At 45.2% G+C, this 17,309-nt stretch overlaps 1 protein-coding gene across 1 annotated transcript in view; it reads left to right on the top strand.

The window, feature by feature from the left end:
• The window catches only part of LOC118394018 (adhesion G-protein coupled receptor V1), a 285,170-nt gene that overhangs the window by 221,578 nt on the left and 46,283 nt on the right, over window positions 1–17,309 (top strand). The window contains 3 exon segments of the mRNA XM_052461147.1: window positions 3,788–3,904; window positions 13,778–13,956; window positions 16,662–16,819. Coding sequence (XP_052317107.1) covers window positions 3,788–3,904; window positions 13,778–13,956; window positions 16,662–16,819 — 454 coding nt within the window.

Below are 17,309 nucleotides of genomic sequence, written 5' to 3'. Positions count from 1 at the left end.
TGTTGTTCCATAGGCTGGGATCCTCACTGTGCAGCTGTTGTTCCATAGGCTGGGATCCGCACTGTGCAGCTGTTGTTCCATAGGCTGGGATCCTCACTGTGCAGCTGTTGTTCCATAGGCTGGGATCCGCACTGTGCAGCTGTTGTTCCATAGGCTGGGATTCACTATGCCTGTTGTTCCATAGGCTGGGATCCGCACTGTGCAGCTGTTGTTCCATAGGCTGGGATCCGCACTGTGCAGCTGTTGTTCCATAGGCTGGGATCCTCACTGTGTATCTGTTATTCCATAGGCTGGGATCCGCACTGTGCAGCTGTTGTTCCATAGGCTGGGATCCGCACTGTGCAGCTGTTGTTCCATAGGCTGGGATCCGCACTGTGCAGCTGTTGTTCCATAGGCTGGGATCCGCACTGTGCAGCTGTTGTTCCATAGGCTGGGATCCTCACTGTGCAGCTGTTGTTCCATAGGCTGGGATCCTCACTGTGCAGCTGTTATTCCATAGGCTGGGATCCTCACTGTGCAGCTGTTGTTCCATAGGCTGGGATCCTCACTGTGTATCTGTTATTCCATAGGCTGGGATCCTCACTGTGCAGCTGTTATTCCATAGGCTGGGATCCGCACTGTGTATCTGTTATTCCATCGGCTGGGATCCTCACTGTGCAGCTGTGCAGGCTGGGATTCACTTCCATAGGCTGGGATCCTCACTGTGCAGCTGTTGTTCCATAGGCTGGGATCCGCACTGTGCAGCTGTTGTTCCATAGGCTGGGATCCGCACTGTGCAGCTGTTGTTCCATAGGCTGGGATCCGCACTGTGCAGCTGTTGTTCCATAGGCTGGGATCCGCACTGTGCAGCTGTTGCAAGAGCACATTTTTCACTGGCTGTCTACTGGTTTTTAAACAATGATTGATTGGCAGCTTAAACTTCTTGAATTCAACCATTATTAGGTTCAAACACAAATTTAGATTTGTGAACAGCCATCCACAACAACCACAATCCGTGAGGCGCGAATATCTAAATGAGAGAGCAGCAGTGTGATTCACATCAATGCTCTATGTAGATATCAATAATAAGTGATATCTGTATCACCGTAGACGACACCACTGCTGTCATCCTGACCTCCAAGCATTTATTCAAGTTGGATAATATTTGGATGCCGACAGCAGTCGCACCATTGGAAGACATAGCTTGGACTGTAGCCTCCTGCTCTTTTCCAGCAATCCATCAAACACATTTGGTGTGTCATCATAGTGGTCTCTGACATCATAGTGGTCTCTGACTTGTGGTCAGACTCACTCAGGTGGAACAAACTTAAACTTGCGCCTTTTTTCAATGCTGATTTGAATGTCATTGAGAAAACAGATCCTTTCGGAATTCAAAAGTAATCCTCGAAGTAATCATCTAGTTTTTCAAAGGTATCTCTAATCTGATTACAATATTTTAGCTGGTAACATAACGGATTACAGTTACAGTTTTTTTGTAATCGCTTACATGTAATGTATTACTCCGAAACCCTGCCCAAGATTTTATTCGGGCCCAATAACTGCTGCCCGGAATCACAATTCTAAGCAACCACCTTTTTCAAAGGCTCCATCCCAGGTCCTTCCTGTATCGTCCCTCCTTTTTTCTCACCATACAGAGCTGCAAAACAAACTGGAAACAGAATTACCCCATTTGTTAATTTAAATAAAGCCTGACTTTTTGCCTAATTCAACAACAGAATCCGAGATATGTGGTGTGTGGAGTCACTAACTATCTGTTTGCTTTGGAAAGGTCGCTCTGTAATGACGGCGGCAGGGTGGGGTTTCAAACTATGTTCCCATCTTGAGCCCTTCTTAAAGAGCAACTTGAAAAGAACAACAGAACAGAAAGGACCAAACAACTGACACACCACCCTAGTGGAGGTGCAATCTCAACGCTGAAATAAAATGACACAGCTTCATGCTCTATTTGCTGCCCTAGGTTGCTCTGAGCAACCGCGTTGTGAAGTAAATTGAGCACAACTATAGCGCAATAGGCAGCGCATCCTAATACTCAACTTGTTTGATTGGAAGGGAGAGCTTGTTTGCCCTCTCGCGCGGCTTAGGTGCTTATATGGAGAGCAGTTGGTATTTGTGATGTTTACTGAGTCATCATGGATAGGCTGTGGCTCTGGGCTAGTGTCCCCTCCTGTCATCCTGGGGTTTCCACACTAATGTTGCTCTATCATGGAAATATAACTAGCTCCCTGAGAATGACCATATGCGGATGGTCCTCTGACAATTTGAGAGTTACGAAAGCAGTAGTTATGAAAGTCTTCACACGTAAATACTATACATACTAGGGTGAAATATATTCTTGTAACACTGACGTTACTGTCAACCTGATAAATACAAGCCGGCTGTACAAACATGTTATTCACCCCAACAACAAGACATGAGTCAATACGCATACTTATTATGTCCTGTCAAGAATCTAACACTCTGGCTCACACAAACGTTGTGCAATTCACACCTGCGTGTTGTTATCTGTGTGTGTGTGAAAGAGGGCGGAGTTTATAGTTTATTAGTATGCTATGTATAGTATAGTATATAGTGTAGACGATATACAATACTGTGTGTTTACACCAGCATGGTACTTTGATGAATTAGCTGCAGTCGGATGATGATGATGCACCTAGAGAGTTGTAAGAGAGATGAAGAGGCATAATTCTGCAGTGTACTTGACCTGCCATCTGGACGTTCTGAAGCTCTCCTGGCTGTCTGGCAGGTTTTGCAGCCACTGTCCTTTTCCCTCTTCTCTGCCTGTCTCACTTTCAATCCCTCTCTCTTTCTCTTCCTCCATCTCTCACTTTCAATCGTCTTTCTCTATCTCTACCTGCCTGTATCTCTCTCTCTCGCTATCTCTAGCTCTCTCTCTCTCTCTCTCTTTCTCACTCTCTCTTTTTATCTCTCTCTCTCTCTCTCTGCCTTCCTGTCTCGCTCTCATTATTTATCTCTCTCTCTTTCAATCTCTATCTCTCTTTCTCTTGCTTGTCTCCTTTCTCTCCAGCAGAGTTAGGACACTCGGTGTCCTCCTTTTCTTTCCCTTCTCACCCTCCCTCTCTCCCTCCATCCCTGGTGTTTTGCACTGGCACGGGGCTGGATGTCAGACATTGTTACATAAGCATAAATATTGCTATGGGTTGGTATTGGCATAAGGCTCTGTCCCAAGGGTTAATTAAGCTCTGCCATCAGAGAGCTGAAGGATTTACTGTAGGACACACACACAGGTTCCTGGATGGGTACCCAGGAAGCATTTGTCACTTGTTGTTTATTTTGGTTTGCGCATTGTGATGTAACAGGTCTGCAGGATGTCACTAAGGTGTATCTTATATTGTCAGCTTTTCCAAAATACATGCATGATAACACAGCCATCAATCATCCAATTACTAGTCTGCAGGGGGAAAGTGTCAATGGACAAGTGTGTTTCTGCTTGTGTAAGGTCTTTGACGTGCAAGAGCTGTATATGTTTGTGTGAGAGATGGGAGAGGTGTATAGTAAAGAGCATAGTCTGCAGGCAAATGTTGTGTTGCTGTGTGTGACTTAAATGTAAATTACTTAAATGTAAATGACGTAAATGTGTTTGTGCATTAGTGTGTTTCTGTGGCCTCTCAGATGTCTCTCTCTCGCTCTCTCGCTCTCTCGCTCTCTCTCTCTCTCTCTTGCTCTCTCTCTCTCTCTCTCTCTCTCTCTCTCTCTCTCTCTCTCTCTCTCTCTCTCTCTCGCTCTCTCTCTCTCTCTCTCTCTCTCGCTCTCTCTCTGTGTGTTGTAGATCTGTTTCCTGGTGTCTGCGTTTCGTGGCCGTGTCTACTCAGAGGACAGCTGTGCCGTTCTGGGCCTCTTCTCCCACTACTTCCTCCTGAGCCAGTTCTGCTGGATGCTACTCCAGGTAAGGCCTACTGTTGACACCGGGGCTTCTCCAGGTAAGGCCTACTGTTGACACCAGGGCTCCTCCAGGTAAGGCCTACTGCTGACACCAGGGCCTGTATGTATCATGCATATTAGAGTCGGAGCACTGATCTAGAATCAGATCCCACCTGTATACGTTTAATTTTCTTCATTGTGATCTGAAAGGCAAAACCAGAGGTGGAAAGATTACTGAAATATTCTACTCAAGTAGAAGTATTGTTACTACAATTACATTTTAAAAACTACTCAAGTAAAAAGTAGCTCGTTTGAAAAGTACTGAGAGTAAAAGTAATTTAGTTACTTTTAAAATAAAAACTTTGAGCTTGATAATTAGGTAATTTTAAGGTTACCTGAATGTGTTAGACACTATATTTTCAATGCAATACATAGAAAAAGGAAGGGAGGAGATATATGTACAGTACGAACGAAGTTCATTTATTTTATTGGTAAGTTCAGAAGATCATCAGGCAATAATTTTGTATGATATTCTGTGTAGAAAAAAACATAATTGATTTTGGGCCGGGTCTTGTCCACTCTGCTCTGATGAGGTCACGCGGCTTGTGGGCATTGTAGAAGGAACCAGAGCTGCATTTACATTTACATTTTAGTCATTTTATCTAAAGCAACTTAGTACATTCATCACAATAGCTAGGTGGGACAACCACATATCACAGTCATTGTAATTACATGTTTCCTCAAAGTAGCTATCAGGGAAGTCAAGGCTAGAAAGGGGGTTAAGTGTGAATGCTAGTTCCAAAAGGTTTTAATTTAATTATTTTTTATTTGGGGGGGGGCGGGTCGGGGTGAGGGGGGTGCTGCGGGATTATTTAAGATACTCTTTGAAGATGTAGGGTTTCAGATGTTTTCAGAAGATGAGCAGGGACTCTGCTGTCTAAGCTTCAGAGGGAAGCTGGTTCCACGATTGGGTGCCAGGACAGAGAAGAGCTTGGACTGGGCTGATCTGGAGCTGCCCAGCCGTAGGCGTGGGAAGGCCAAGAGACCAGAGGTGGAAGAATGGAGTGCTTGGCTTGTGGGTGTAGGGTTTAAGCATAGCCTGAAGGTAGGGAGGGGCAATTCCTCTTGCTGCTCCGTAGGCAAGTACCATGTTCTTGTAGTCGATGCGAGCTTCGACTGGAAACCAGTGGAGTGTGCGGAGGAGCAGGGTGACTTGGGAAGTTTGAACACCAGGCAGGCTGCAGCGTTCTGGATAAGTTTCAGGCGTTTGATGGCACAAGTCAGACGGGAGATGGCAAGTGACTGGATTAGGACCTGCGCCGCTTCCTGTGTGAGGTAGGGTCGTACACTACGGAAGTTGTAGAGCATGAATCTGCAGGAGTGAGCCACTGCTTTGATGTTTTCAGAGAACGACATGGTGTTGGCCAGCGTCACGCCGAGGTTCTTTGCACTCTAGGAGGGGGACACCGTGAAGTCGTTAACAGTGATGGATAGGTCTTTGAGCGGCAGGCCAATCCTGTGTGTAAGAGCTGCTCCGTCTTGTCGAGGTTGGTCTTGAGGTGGTGGGCCAATATCCAAGCTGAGATATCTGCCAGGCACACAGAGATGCGATTCACCAACTGGGTGTCAGAAGGGGGGAAGGAGAAAAGGAGTTGAGTGTAATCCACATAGCAATGATAGCAGAGACCATGTGAGGATATGACGGAGCCGAGTGACTTGGTGTATAGAGAGAGGGCCTAGAACTGATCCTTGGGGGACACCAGCAGTCAAAGCATGTTGTGCAGACACAGATCCTCTCCAAGTCCATTTATTACAACCACATCTAACGGCTGACGTAACCCCGGTTATTTGAACCAAGCACGACTGGGGTTGCGACCTCATTTGGGAAACGATGGCATACTGTAGGTGCTTTGTTGCTATTTTTGTGGGACTGGAACTTAAAAGAACATTATTAACCGGTTCCCATGCTTTTAAAATAATGGTTCTGTTCCTTAACAGGATAGATCACTTTCGTTCCCGGTTCTGACTCTGTTCCTCGAACAATTTCATTATTTTTGGTCCTGTTCCCTGAATCGGTTCCAACCCCTGCTTCTCGCCAGCTGTTACTTCTGTCCCAAAGCTATATTACTCCCGCCCCAACGGCAGGTACAAAAGTAATGTTGTGGAAGTTCTGTTCTCAATCTATTTAATTTTAACTCAATTACCCTAGATATTAAATGCGGCCGGGGATTCTCCTCATTGGACACGGGGTCCTTAGACACCACTTTGATTTTTAAAAAGTTCCTCTCTTTTGTGACATCATGTGAAAGTTGTTTTTGAAAATCTTCCGACCACCATAAGTTTGTGCGAACAGCTTGATTTGATTGGCCTGTTTTTTGCACAATGTGTTTAATTTTATTGGTTACTGACTAAACAACGATACAATTTTTTTCTGGCTCCAAGGGCTCCCGCTCGCAAACTTTCCAACATGATCTACTAATAATGATAGCCTACAAACCTACAAAATTCTACTCTGTAATGGATGGTTTTAAAAAGGTACCGAAGTACAATACTTAATTCAAAACTTACTTACAGTAAGTAAAATTACTGACTGAAAAATACTCAAAGTACAAGTACTCGGAATGGCTACTCAATTACAGTAAGGAGAATATTTGTAATTTGTTCCACCTCTAGGCAAAACTGATCCTAAATCAGCAATCCTACTCTGAGACATTTGAAACATATACCCCCTGCTCTAACCCTAAACTAACCAGGACGACATTGGTTTGAGAAATCTCATTACATTTCCAAATATGTTCCATCTTTTAATCCAACCATGTGAATAAACAGGTCATGTACTATCAGGTCTGAAATTACAGTATTGACACCCTTGATAAAGACAAGCAAAAATTACTGTATAAAATACATTATTCAAAAATAAATTTTTGGGGTGGCAGGTAGACTGTGGTTAGAGTGTTGGACCAGTAACCGAAAGGTTGCTGGATCGAATCCCCGAGCTGACAAGGTAAAAATATGTCATTCTGCACCTGAACAAGGCAGTTAACCCACTGTTCTTAGGCTGTCATTGTAAATAAGAATTTGTTCTTAACTGACTTGTCTAGTTAAATAAAGGTTCAATTTAAAATTTAAAAAATATGTAAAGAATACTGTGCTATATTGTATAGTGGGACAGTAGCTCATGAGAATATCGATGATATCTCTGGCTCTGTCAGCTACACTTGCACACTCTATATATCTAAACTCCTAGTAATATGTGGGGTAAAACACCAACATTTCTGCATCACTCTGCCTTCCCCTGGCTCTGTTGACATGTTCCTACCCTTCCTTATACTCCATACTATTGATCAGAGGATTACCCCCCTCTCTTTGAGTCAGCAAGTATCAGCTTTTTTCTAAGTGGCATATGCGGGGGGTGCCAGCCAGGAGGCTTTCGTAGACCATGCTTATTGCACTCATCAAGCCTTGAGTCAACGGTGCGCTGAAGCGCTGCAATGGGGAAATACAGGTCGGCCCCTTGACAGAACACAACAGTCTGTAGTTGAATCAGCCAGGCTATGAATCGTTACACTGAGCACCTTGGATAGAGATGTCCTCCCAGAACTGTCTTTCTGTACCGTAGGGCTCCACAACAGTGCACAACGGCTAACCAACACCTGCCAAAGCCTCATCCGGCTTAACCGGAGCAAGGGAACAGCACAGCACAAACTCCTAATGCAGTTATTTGCACGCCCAGCTATCACTGCTGGAGCTCAATTAAAGTGGCACTCTGTTAGCTGTCTAATATGATGCGTTACACAACAGTCTCTCTCTTTATCTCTCTCTCCCTCTCTAGCTGTCTGTCTCCCTCCAACTCTCTCTCTCTTCATATAAATTCAATTCAATTCAAGGGGTTTTATTATCATGGGAAACATATTTTAACATTGCCAAAGCAAGTGAAGTAGATAATATACAAAAGTTAAATAAACAATAAAAATGAACAGTAAACATTACACTCACAGAAGTTCCAAAAGAATAAAGACATTACAAATATCATATTATGTCTATATACAGTGTTGTAACGATGTTGAGGGCCAAATAGCATTCTAGTTTGCTCCGTTTTTTTGTTAATTCTTTCCAGTGTGTCAAGTAATTATCTTTTTGTTTTTTCACGAGTTGGTTGGGTCTAATTGTACTGCTGTCCTGGGGCTCAGTGGGGTGTGTTTGTGTTTGTGAACAGAGCCCCAGGACCAGCTTGCTTAGGGGACTCTTCTCCAGGTTCATCTCTCTGTAGGTGATGGCTTTGTTATAGCTGCCTCTCTAACAAAATACATGAGGTGTTTAACTTAGTCAACATACAGTAAATAATATTCATATTTAGGCTTTGACCGAAACACATTTAGATGCATGTAAATGATGGGAAAATTAACATTCATGGATAGTCTACATCGAAGGGACAGGAATCATGGATAGTCTACATCGAAGGGACAGGAATCATGGATAGTCTACATCGAAGGGACAGGAATCATGGATAGTCTACATCGAAGGGACAGGAATCATGGATAGTCTACATCGAAGGGACAGGAATCATGGATAGTCTACATCGAAGGGACAGGAATCATGGATAGTCTACATCGAAGGGACAGGAATCATGGATAGTCTACATCGAAGGGACAGGAATCATGGATAGTCTACATCGAAGGGACAGGAATCATGGATAGTCTACATCGAAGGGACAGGAATCATGGATAGTCTACATCGAAGGGACAGGAATAGGAATGGTGGGGGTGTAGCTCTGTACATTCAGAATCATATACCTTTTAAGAGAAGGGGTGACCTTCATGTATATCGAGTAGAGGCACTATGGGCTCAGGTACATCTGCCTCACCAGACACCCATATTGGTTGGATGTGTGTATAGACCTCCTAGCTCTAAGGTGTCCTATCTGGATGATTTATGTACTGGGTTTGACCAGGCCACAGATAGCATACAGAGATGTATTTATCTTGGGTGATTTTAATATACATTGGAAGGATCACAATCATTTGAATAGAACAAAATTGATGAGATATGCCAAGAACTGTGGTTTGAGACAAATGGTTAACAAGATTGTCAATTAACTTGGGTCATCGTTCAGACACATACATTTATCTGATTTTTTTGTAATATACCATTGCAATGCTTAAAAGCCAGATGAATGCCAGTGGGCTGGACAGACCATAATATTGTGACCATAACCACGAACACCAAGGTTTCAAAGAAACCCCCTAGGATTGTGGTTAAGATACATTTTAAAACATTTAATCATGAGCTATTTCTAAATGATTTGGCTGCTGTACCCTGGGAGCTGATTTATCTAGAGGATGATTTAAATCACGCTACAGAATGTTTTATTGATTTGCTCACTGAGGTAATGGACCATCATGCCCCAGTAAGAAAGAGTACAGTTGGTGCTCGTCCATCTCCATGGATTGATGATGAAATGGGTGAAGCTTTTTCTCAAAGAAATATGGCAAAAGTCTTAGCAGCCGAGTCAAAATTAGAAATTGATGAACAGAATTATACACCATTACGTAATTATGCAGTTAAATTTAATCAAAAGAGAAAAAAAGTTATTTTACAACAATGCTTTTATTGATTGTAAAAATGATTCTAAAAAGGTATGGAACACAGTTAAGGGCTTACTTGGTACATCTATCTCATCATGCCCATCTAGTGTGGAGGTTGACGGGAGAATAATAACAAAACCAGTTGATATTGCCAATCATTTTGCACTTGTTTTAACAAAGAAAATGAATTTACCGAGCAACAATGTAAACATACATTCTTCCAAACAAGCTATTATCCAATGGATTGATGATCATGTTATGAGCAACAAGCTCTGCTCTTTTCGTCTTCAAACGGTGTCAGTGGAGGAGTTGTTAAACCTATTGAAGTCATTACCTGATGGTAAATCTACAGGTTATGGTCTTATGGACAATTCTTTTGCTTCTCTGTGCTGCTCCCCAGATTGCAGTTCCAGCGTAGCCTAGTGGTTAGAGTGTTGGACCAGTAACCGGAAGGTTGCGAGTTCAAACTCCTGAGCTGACAAGGTACAAATCTGTCGTTCTGCCCCTGAACAGGCAGTTAACCCACTGTTCCCAGGCCGTCATTGAAAATAAGAATATGTTCTTAACTGACTTGCCTGGTTAAATAAAGGTAAAAATATATATATATATATATATATATATATATATATATATTTAATTGGTCACTGGAAAAGGGGATGTTTGCAAATGTATGGAAGCATACGAAACTGTGTCCTATTCTGAAAGACTGCAAAGAACCCATTACTCCTGCCAATAGTCGACCAATTAGTCTACTCTACACTCAGTAAGATATTGGAGGGTATTGTGAGTAGACAAATATGGGAGTACATGGAAAAGAATGATCTGATTACAGCCAATCAGCATGCTTATCGCAAAAACCATTCCACTACCACTGCATTGGTTGACATGACTGATCAGTGGCTCAATGCTATGGATAATGGCAGGTTGTGGTGGTACTATTTTTAGATTTCAGTGCAGCATTTGATTTAGTGGATCATTAAATAATTTTGACAAAATTAATGCAGCTGCCTTGGGCCACTTCTCTATTTAATATATACCAAATACCTTCCCTATGCCTTAGCTGAAACTCAAGCTAGTATATTTGCAGATTATACAACAATTTATGCAGCAAGACAATCGGTTCAACAGGTACAGCAAGCTTTACAAGGAGATTTGGGGAATATTAGGGAGTGGGTTTGCCAAAACAAACTTGTTTTAAACACCAAGAAAACCAAAGTTATGTTGGTCTGTTCCACTAGGAAAAGGCCAAAACAGCATGGGATGCAATTAAGTATGTAAGGAGTACAAATTGAAGAAGTGTCAGAAACCAAACTACTGGGAGTGCAGCTAGACAACTGCTTATCATGTTCGTCTCAAATAACTAATCTATGTAAAAAAAAAAATATTAAAACAGCATGCATAATCAGAAGGATAGCTAAATATTTACCAGGGAAAATTATTCAGCAAATAACACAAGCATTAATTGAGAGTCAGGTGAACTACTGTTCTGTGGTCTGGGGAAATGCATCATCTAGTGAAGTTAGGAGGCTGCAGAATGTACAGAACAAAGCAGCAAGGCATGTTTTAAGGTGGAGATATGGTTCTTCTGTTGCAGTCATGCGCAGTGTTCTTGGTTGGTCATCAATCAATAAGATAATTGAAATGAACATGCTTATTTTATTTCCTAATATACATCATTTAAAACAGCCAAGTTCTATTCACAACGGTATTCAGTTGGTAAGAGACAGACATTCCGTAAATATGAGGAATAGATTTCCACCATCTATGAGTTGTCTAGACAGAAAAGAGAAATAGGCAAAAGACCATTTCTATTTAGAGCAATAAAGAAATGGAATAAATTAACTGAGCAAACCAGAAACCTTTCAATATATACATTTTTAAATTATTTTAAAATGATTTAAATATAATACATAGAAATGTTGTGGGACTACAGTAGATGAAGAATCTATATTTTTTTAGATTGAGTATTTATACTCAATCTGGGTCATTATATATAGTATATTATGTATGTTTGTAATAATGTGTTATATGTGGAAATGTGTTCGTATTATAAATTGTATTTTAATGTTTAAGGACTCTTGGAAGATTAGTCCAAATGGGGACTGAAATAGATCCAAATCAAATCTCTGTAGGTGATGGCTTTGTTATAGCTGTCTCTCTCCCTCCAACTCTCTCTCTCCCTCCAGCTCTCTCTCTCCCTCCAGCTCTCTCTCTCCCTCTAGTTCTCTCTCTCCCTCCAGCTCTCTCTCTCCCTCTAGCTCTCTCTCTGCCTCTAGCTCTCTCTCTCCCTCTAGCTGTCGCTCTCTCTTAGCTGTCTCTCTCCCTCCAGCTCTCTCTCTCCCTCCAGCTCTCTCTCTCCCTCCAGCTCTCTCTCTGCCTCTAGCTGTCTCTCTCTCTCCAACTCCCTCTCCCCTAGCTCGCTCTCCCTCCAACTCTCTCTCTTTATCTCTCTCTCTTCCTCTAGCTATCTCTCTCACTCCAACTCTCTCTTTATATACCGCTCTCCCTCTCTGCCACTGATGATACAACACCTAGAGAATGATAATGATTATGCAAGCAGAGGGTTTTGAGAAGGAGGTTGTGGTTTTATGTCACTTGTGTTTGACCCCATGTCCACCCGATCACCGAGAACTCATCAGCTCATAAATGGATTCATGTGGAATGTTCTGTTGTCCTTTTACTGTGAAATCCTCACTTCAAGCATTGTACAACATGTACAAAAGGATGAGGAACGTGTGGATAGGCCTTCTACAGGTGTTGTCATCACAAGCTGGAGATATGTAGTGAAGTTAGCGTAAGCCTCTATTGGACAAGATGTCCAGTATCTAATACCTAGGGAGATCATCCAAGCCTGCTACTCCATTACAAAACAGACAGCAGTGAGCTGCTGCACATTTCTATGGCTCTTCTGCTGATAACCACCTGTTGCTCTTCTTCCTCTTTAAATCTCCTCTCCTCCGCCCTACCCTCTCCTCCGCCCTACCCTCTCCTCCTCCCTACCCTCTCCTCCTCCCTACCCTCTCCTCCGCCCTACCCTCCTCCTCCTCCCTCCCTCCTCCTCCTCCCTACCCTCTCCTCCGCCCTACCCTCTCCTCCCCCCTACCCTCTCCTCCTCCCTAACCTCTCCTCCTCCCTACCCTCTCCTCCGCCCTACCCTCTCCTCCTCCATAACCTCTCCACCTCCCTACCCTCTCCTCCTCCCTATCCTCTCCTCTGCCCTACCTTCTCCTTCTCCCTACCCTCTCCTCCTCCTCCCTACCCTCTCCTCCACCCCTCTCCTCCTCCTCCTCCACCCCTCTCCTCCTCCTCCTCCCTACCCTCTCCTCCGCCCTACCCTCTCCTCCTCCCCACCCTCTCCTCATCCCTACCCTCTCCTCCTCCCTACCCTCTCCTCCGCTCTACCCTCTCCTCCTCCCTACCCTCTCCTCCACCCTACTCTCTCATCCTCCCTACCCTCTCCTCCTCCCCTCCCTACCCTCTCCTCCACCCCTCTCCTCCTCCTCCTCCACCTCTCTCCTCCTCCTCCTCCCTACCCTCTCCTCCGCCCTACCCTCTCCTCCACCCTACCCTCTCCTCCTTCCTACCCTCTCCTCCGCCCTACCCTCTCCTCCTCCCTACCCTCTCCTCCTCCCTACCCTCTCCTCCACCCTACCCTCTCCTCCGCCCTACCCTCTCCTCCTCCCTACCCTCTCCTCCTCCCTACCCTCTCCTCCACCCTACCCTCTCCTCCACCCTACCCTCTCCTCCTCCCTACCCTCTCCTCCACCCTACCCTCTCCTCCTCCCTACCCTCTCCTCCTACCTATCCTCTCCTCCACCCATCTCCTCCTCCTCCTCCACCCCTTTCCTCCTCCTCCTCCACCCCTCTCCTCCTCCCTACCCTCTCCTCCACCTCACTCCTCCTCCTCCTCCACCCCTTTCCTCCTCCTCCTCCACCCCTCTCCTCCTCCCTACCCTCTCCTCCACCTCACTCCTCCCCCTCCTCCCTACCCTCTCCTCCACCCCTCTCCCCCCCCTCCTGCCTATCCTCTCATCCACCCCTCTCCTCTTCCTCCTCCCTATCCTCTCCTCCACCCCTCTCCTCCTCCTACTCCTCCTCCACCCCTCTCCTCCTCCTCCTGCCTATCCTCTCCTCCACCCCTCTCCTCCTCCTCCTGCCTATCCTCTCCTCCACCCCTCTCCTCCTCCTCCTCCCTACCCTCTCCTCCACCCCTCTCCTCCTCCTCCTGCCTATCCTCTCCTCCACCCCTCTCCTCTTCCTCCTCCCTACCCTCTCCTCCACCTCACTCCTCTCTTTTGTCCCACCCCTCTCAGGCGGTAAACTTCTGGCAGGTGTTGGTGATGAACGATGAGCAGACAGAGAGACGTTACCTGGTCTACTTCCTGCTGGGCTGGGGACTTCCTGCTCTGGTCATCATCATCCTGGTCATCGTTCTGCTGGGGGGCTTTGGCTGGACCATACACCGTGTCTACGGCCTGGTGCATGGGGATGTGTGAGTGAAGGAAACACACTCAGAGTACACACACACACACACACACACACACACAGGAGTACACACACTCACCGGAGCGCCCACACACTTGGTGAATGAAAAGGGAAATACCCACATGCTTTGTACGACACAAACACAAATTATTCTTACATATACACACACAGTACTTAACTCAGCGCCTGATGTTATATAGATAACACACACTCTCACAAACAAACAAACACACACACACTTAATCATAGTCGGATGAGGAATGTGTAAGTTACACACCTATATGTTCCCAGTTCTGGTTACTTGAGTAGGTCCATTCCAGTCTACCAGGTGTCTACCCAGCTTCCTTGTAAGGCTATGGTCAACAGCCAGGTCTATGGTCAGAAGAATAGTTTAGTCAGCAAGTCCTGAGGTGGACCTACTGAATGGATCATAGGACTGATGAATTTCTCTCATACACCTCCGGGAGCTGTCTGTACACCCCCGTGAGCTGTATGTACACCCCCGTGAGCTGTATGTACACCCCCGTGAGCTGTATGTACACCCCCGGGAGCTGTATGTACACCCCCGGGAGCTGTATGTACACCTCCAGGAGATATATGTACACCCCCGTGAGCTGTATGTACACCCCCAGGAGCTGTATGTACACCTCCCGGAGCTATATGTACACCCCCGTGAGCTGTATGTACACCCCAGGAGCTGTATGTACACCTCGTGTATGTACAGGGAGCTGTATGTACAACCCTGGAGCTGTATGTCCGGGCTGTATGTACACCCCCGTGAGCTGTATGTACACCCCCGTGAGCTGAATGTACCCCCCCTGTGAGCTGTATGTACACCTCCGGGAGCTGTATGTACACCTCCGGGAGCTGTATGTACACCTCCAGGAGCTGTATGTACACCTCCACCCCCCGGAGCTGTATGTACACCCCCGGGAGCTGTATGTACACCTCCAGGAGCTGTATGTACACCTCCGTGAGCTGTATGTACACCCCGGGAGCTGTATGTACACCCCCGGGAGCTGTATGTACACCTCCGGGAGCTGTATGTACACCTCCGGGAGCTGTATGTACACCTCCGGGAGCTGTATGAACACCTCCGGGAGCTGTATGTACACCTCCTGGAGCTGTATGTACACCCCCGTGAGCTGTATGTACATCTCAGGGAGCTGTATGTACACCCCCGTGAGCTGTATGTACCCCCCCTGTGAGCTGTATGTACACCCCTGTGAGCTGTATGTACACCTCCGGGAGCTATGTAGGCCTAGCTCCTTTATCAGTGTGCATGCTATGTAGGCCTACATATTTCCATATTGAAGCCATGCAATTACTTACAACAATGTGGACTGCAAATAGGTTCAAGTTAATGTATTAAGCAAAGATTGGATAGATCTATAAAAATAAAAAAAATCTTTTGAAAGCTGTTTAACAAACTATAAGCGACTAACTTTGGAATTGGAGTTGATTCAAAGTCAACACATAAAAGACCATAAACACAACTTGAAGCAACCACATATTTAGCCATGGAGCAGGTTCTGATTGGCCAGTGAAGGGGTCAAGCCTTGACACATACAATTGATTTATTAATCAATATCCAGCCATTTAGCACCACCGCCAGCACTGCACCCATCGGTCTTGCTTGTTATCAAAAAGATTTCCGACACAACCTTGAACTGATAGCACCACCACTTAGATGGACCATTGCATTAGGTTTGTTAAGTTAGAGCCCAGGATCAGTATTTGACCAGAGCTTGGAAGAGAAGTGTTAGATGTTTTATTTGAAGTGGTCAGAGACAGTGGTGGATCTGATCCCCTGCCAGATAGTTCTAACCATTCCCTAACCAGCAGCAGAGGTGAGAGCAGTCCTGCCCTTGTGCCACGCTCTCCACCTGTCTGTCACTTTGGCGCCCTGAAGACTGGAGAGAATACAAGCGAGAGCAAACAGAGCAGATATATCGACATAAAGCTCTAAAAAAACAAGACTTCATTTTAAAAAGGAGGGAAAATGTTTTGTTTGCCCCCTCCCGAAAGTCTTAAACAGAAAAACACTTTAGTGTATTTAGATGTTATCCCCAGGTTGCTTCAGGGCTGAACTAGAGGGAGATTTAACTTCATGTTTGTACAGAAAGGAAATGTCTTTGAAGTGTGTTATTAACTGGGAATTCTGAGTGTGTTGTGAAGGCTCAGATGTATCAGGGCCAAGATCCTGTTTAAGGATGTTGAAGCAACAAGATCTTGACCTACTGTAATGCAGCATAGTAAAATAACATAGCTTACGTTTGCTCCCCTCCTTAAGTTTTTTTGTAATAAGTTTTTTTTGTAATGTCTCTCTCTTTTCCCCTCCTCCTCTCTCTCTCACTCTCTCCCCCTCTCTCTCTCTCTCTCTCTCTCTCTCTCTCTCTCTCTCTCTCTCTCTCTCTCTCTCTCTCTCTCTCTCTCTCCCTCTCTCTCACTTTCTACACCCCTCTCTCTCTCCCCCTCTCCCTCTCTCTCTCTCTCTCTCTCTCTCTCTCTCTCTCTCTCTCTTTCTCTCTCTCTCTCTCTCTCTCTCTCTCTCTCTCTCTCTCTCTCTCTCTCTCTCTCTCTCTCTCTCTCTCTCTCTCTCTCTCTCCTGCTCTCTTTCTTTCTACACCCCCCTCTCTCTTCTCCCCCCCTCTCCCTCTCTCTCTCCCACCCCTTTCTCTCTTTCTCTTCCCTGTCTCTCTCTCTCTGCAGGTGTTTCATTCCTAATATCTATGCTGCTCTGTGTACAGCAGCCCTGGTGCCTCTCATCTGCCTGGTTGGGGTACTGGTGGTGTTTATCCATGCCTACCAGGTCACACAGCAGTGGAAGGCCTACGACGACGTGTACCGCGGGCGCACCAACAGCTCAGGTATAGTACACACACACATCTTCCAGCTATAGGGCATGGGTTGGAGCATAGCAGCAACCTCCATGTCCCGAGCAACCAGACCATGTCAGAACACCTAGCCGACTGCGTTGGTCGGTCTGTCGGCCTACTGCACTATTGGAGTACCTGTCCTGTGGCCATGTAGTAGTCATTCAGTGGTCTACAGTGTGTACAGTGGGCTCCAACATTTCTGGCACCCCTGACTGGCAATGTACAAACAATGCTTAAATAAATAGAAACAATATAAATACAGAGAAACTCATAATACCAAAATGTGGGGTGGCAGCGTAGCCTAGTGGTTAGAACGTTGGACTAGTAACCGGAAGGTTGTGAGTTCAAACCCCCGAGCTGACTTGCCTGGTTAAATAAAGCTAAAAACAAAAAAAATGTGAGAAATACTGTACTTTAATAATGTTTCAATGGAACCAACCAAAATTATTTATTGATTTAATAAAAAATCAGTGTCCTCGAA

The sequence above is a fragment of the Oncorhynchus keta genome, chromosome 14, assembly GCF_023373465.1.
Source record: "Oncorhynchus keta strain PuntledgeMale-10-30-2019 chromosome 14, Oket_V2, whole genome shotgun sequence".
NCBI classification, from domain to species: Eukaryota; Metazoa; Chordata; class Actinopteri; order Salmoniformes; family Salmonidae; genus Oncorhynchus; species Oncorhynchus keta.
Note: the sequence above shows the minus strand (reverse complement) of the source record. Positions and strands in the feature narration are given on the sequence as shown.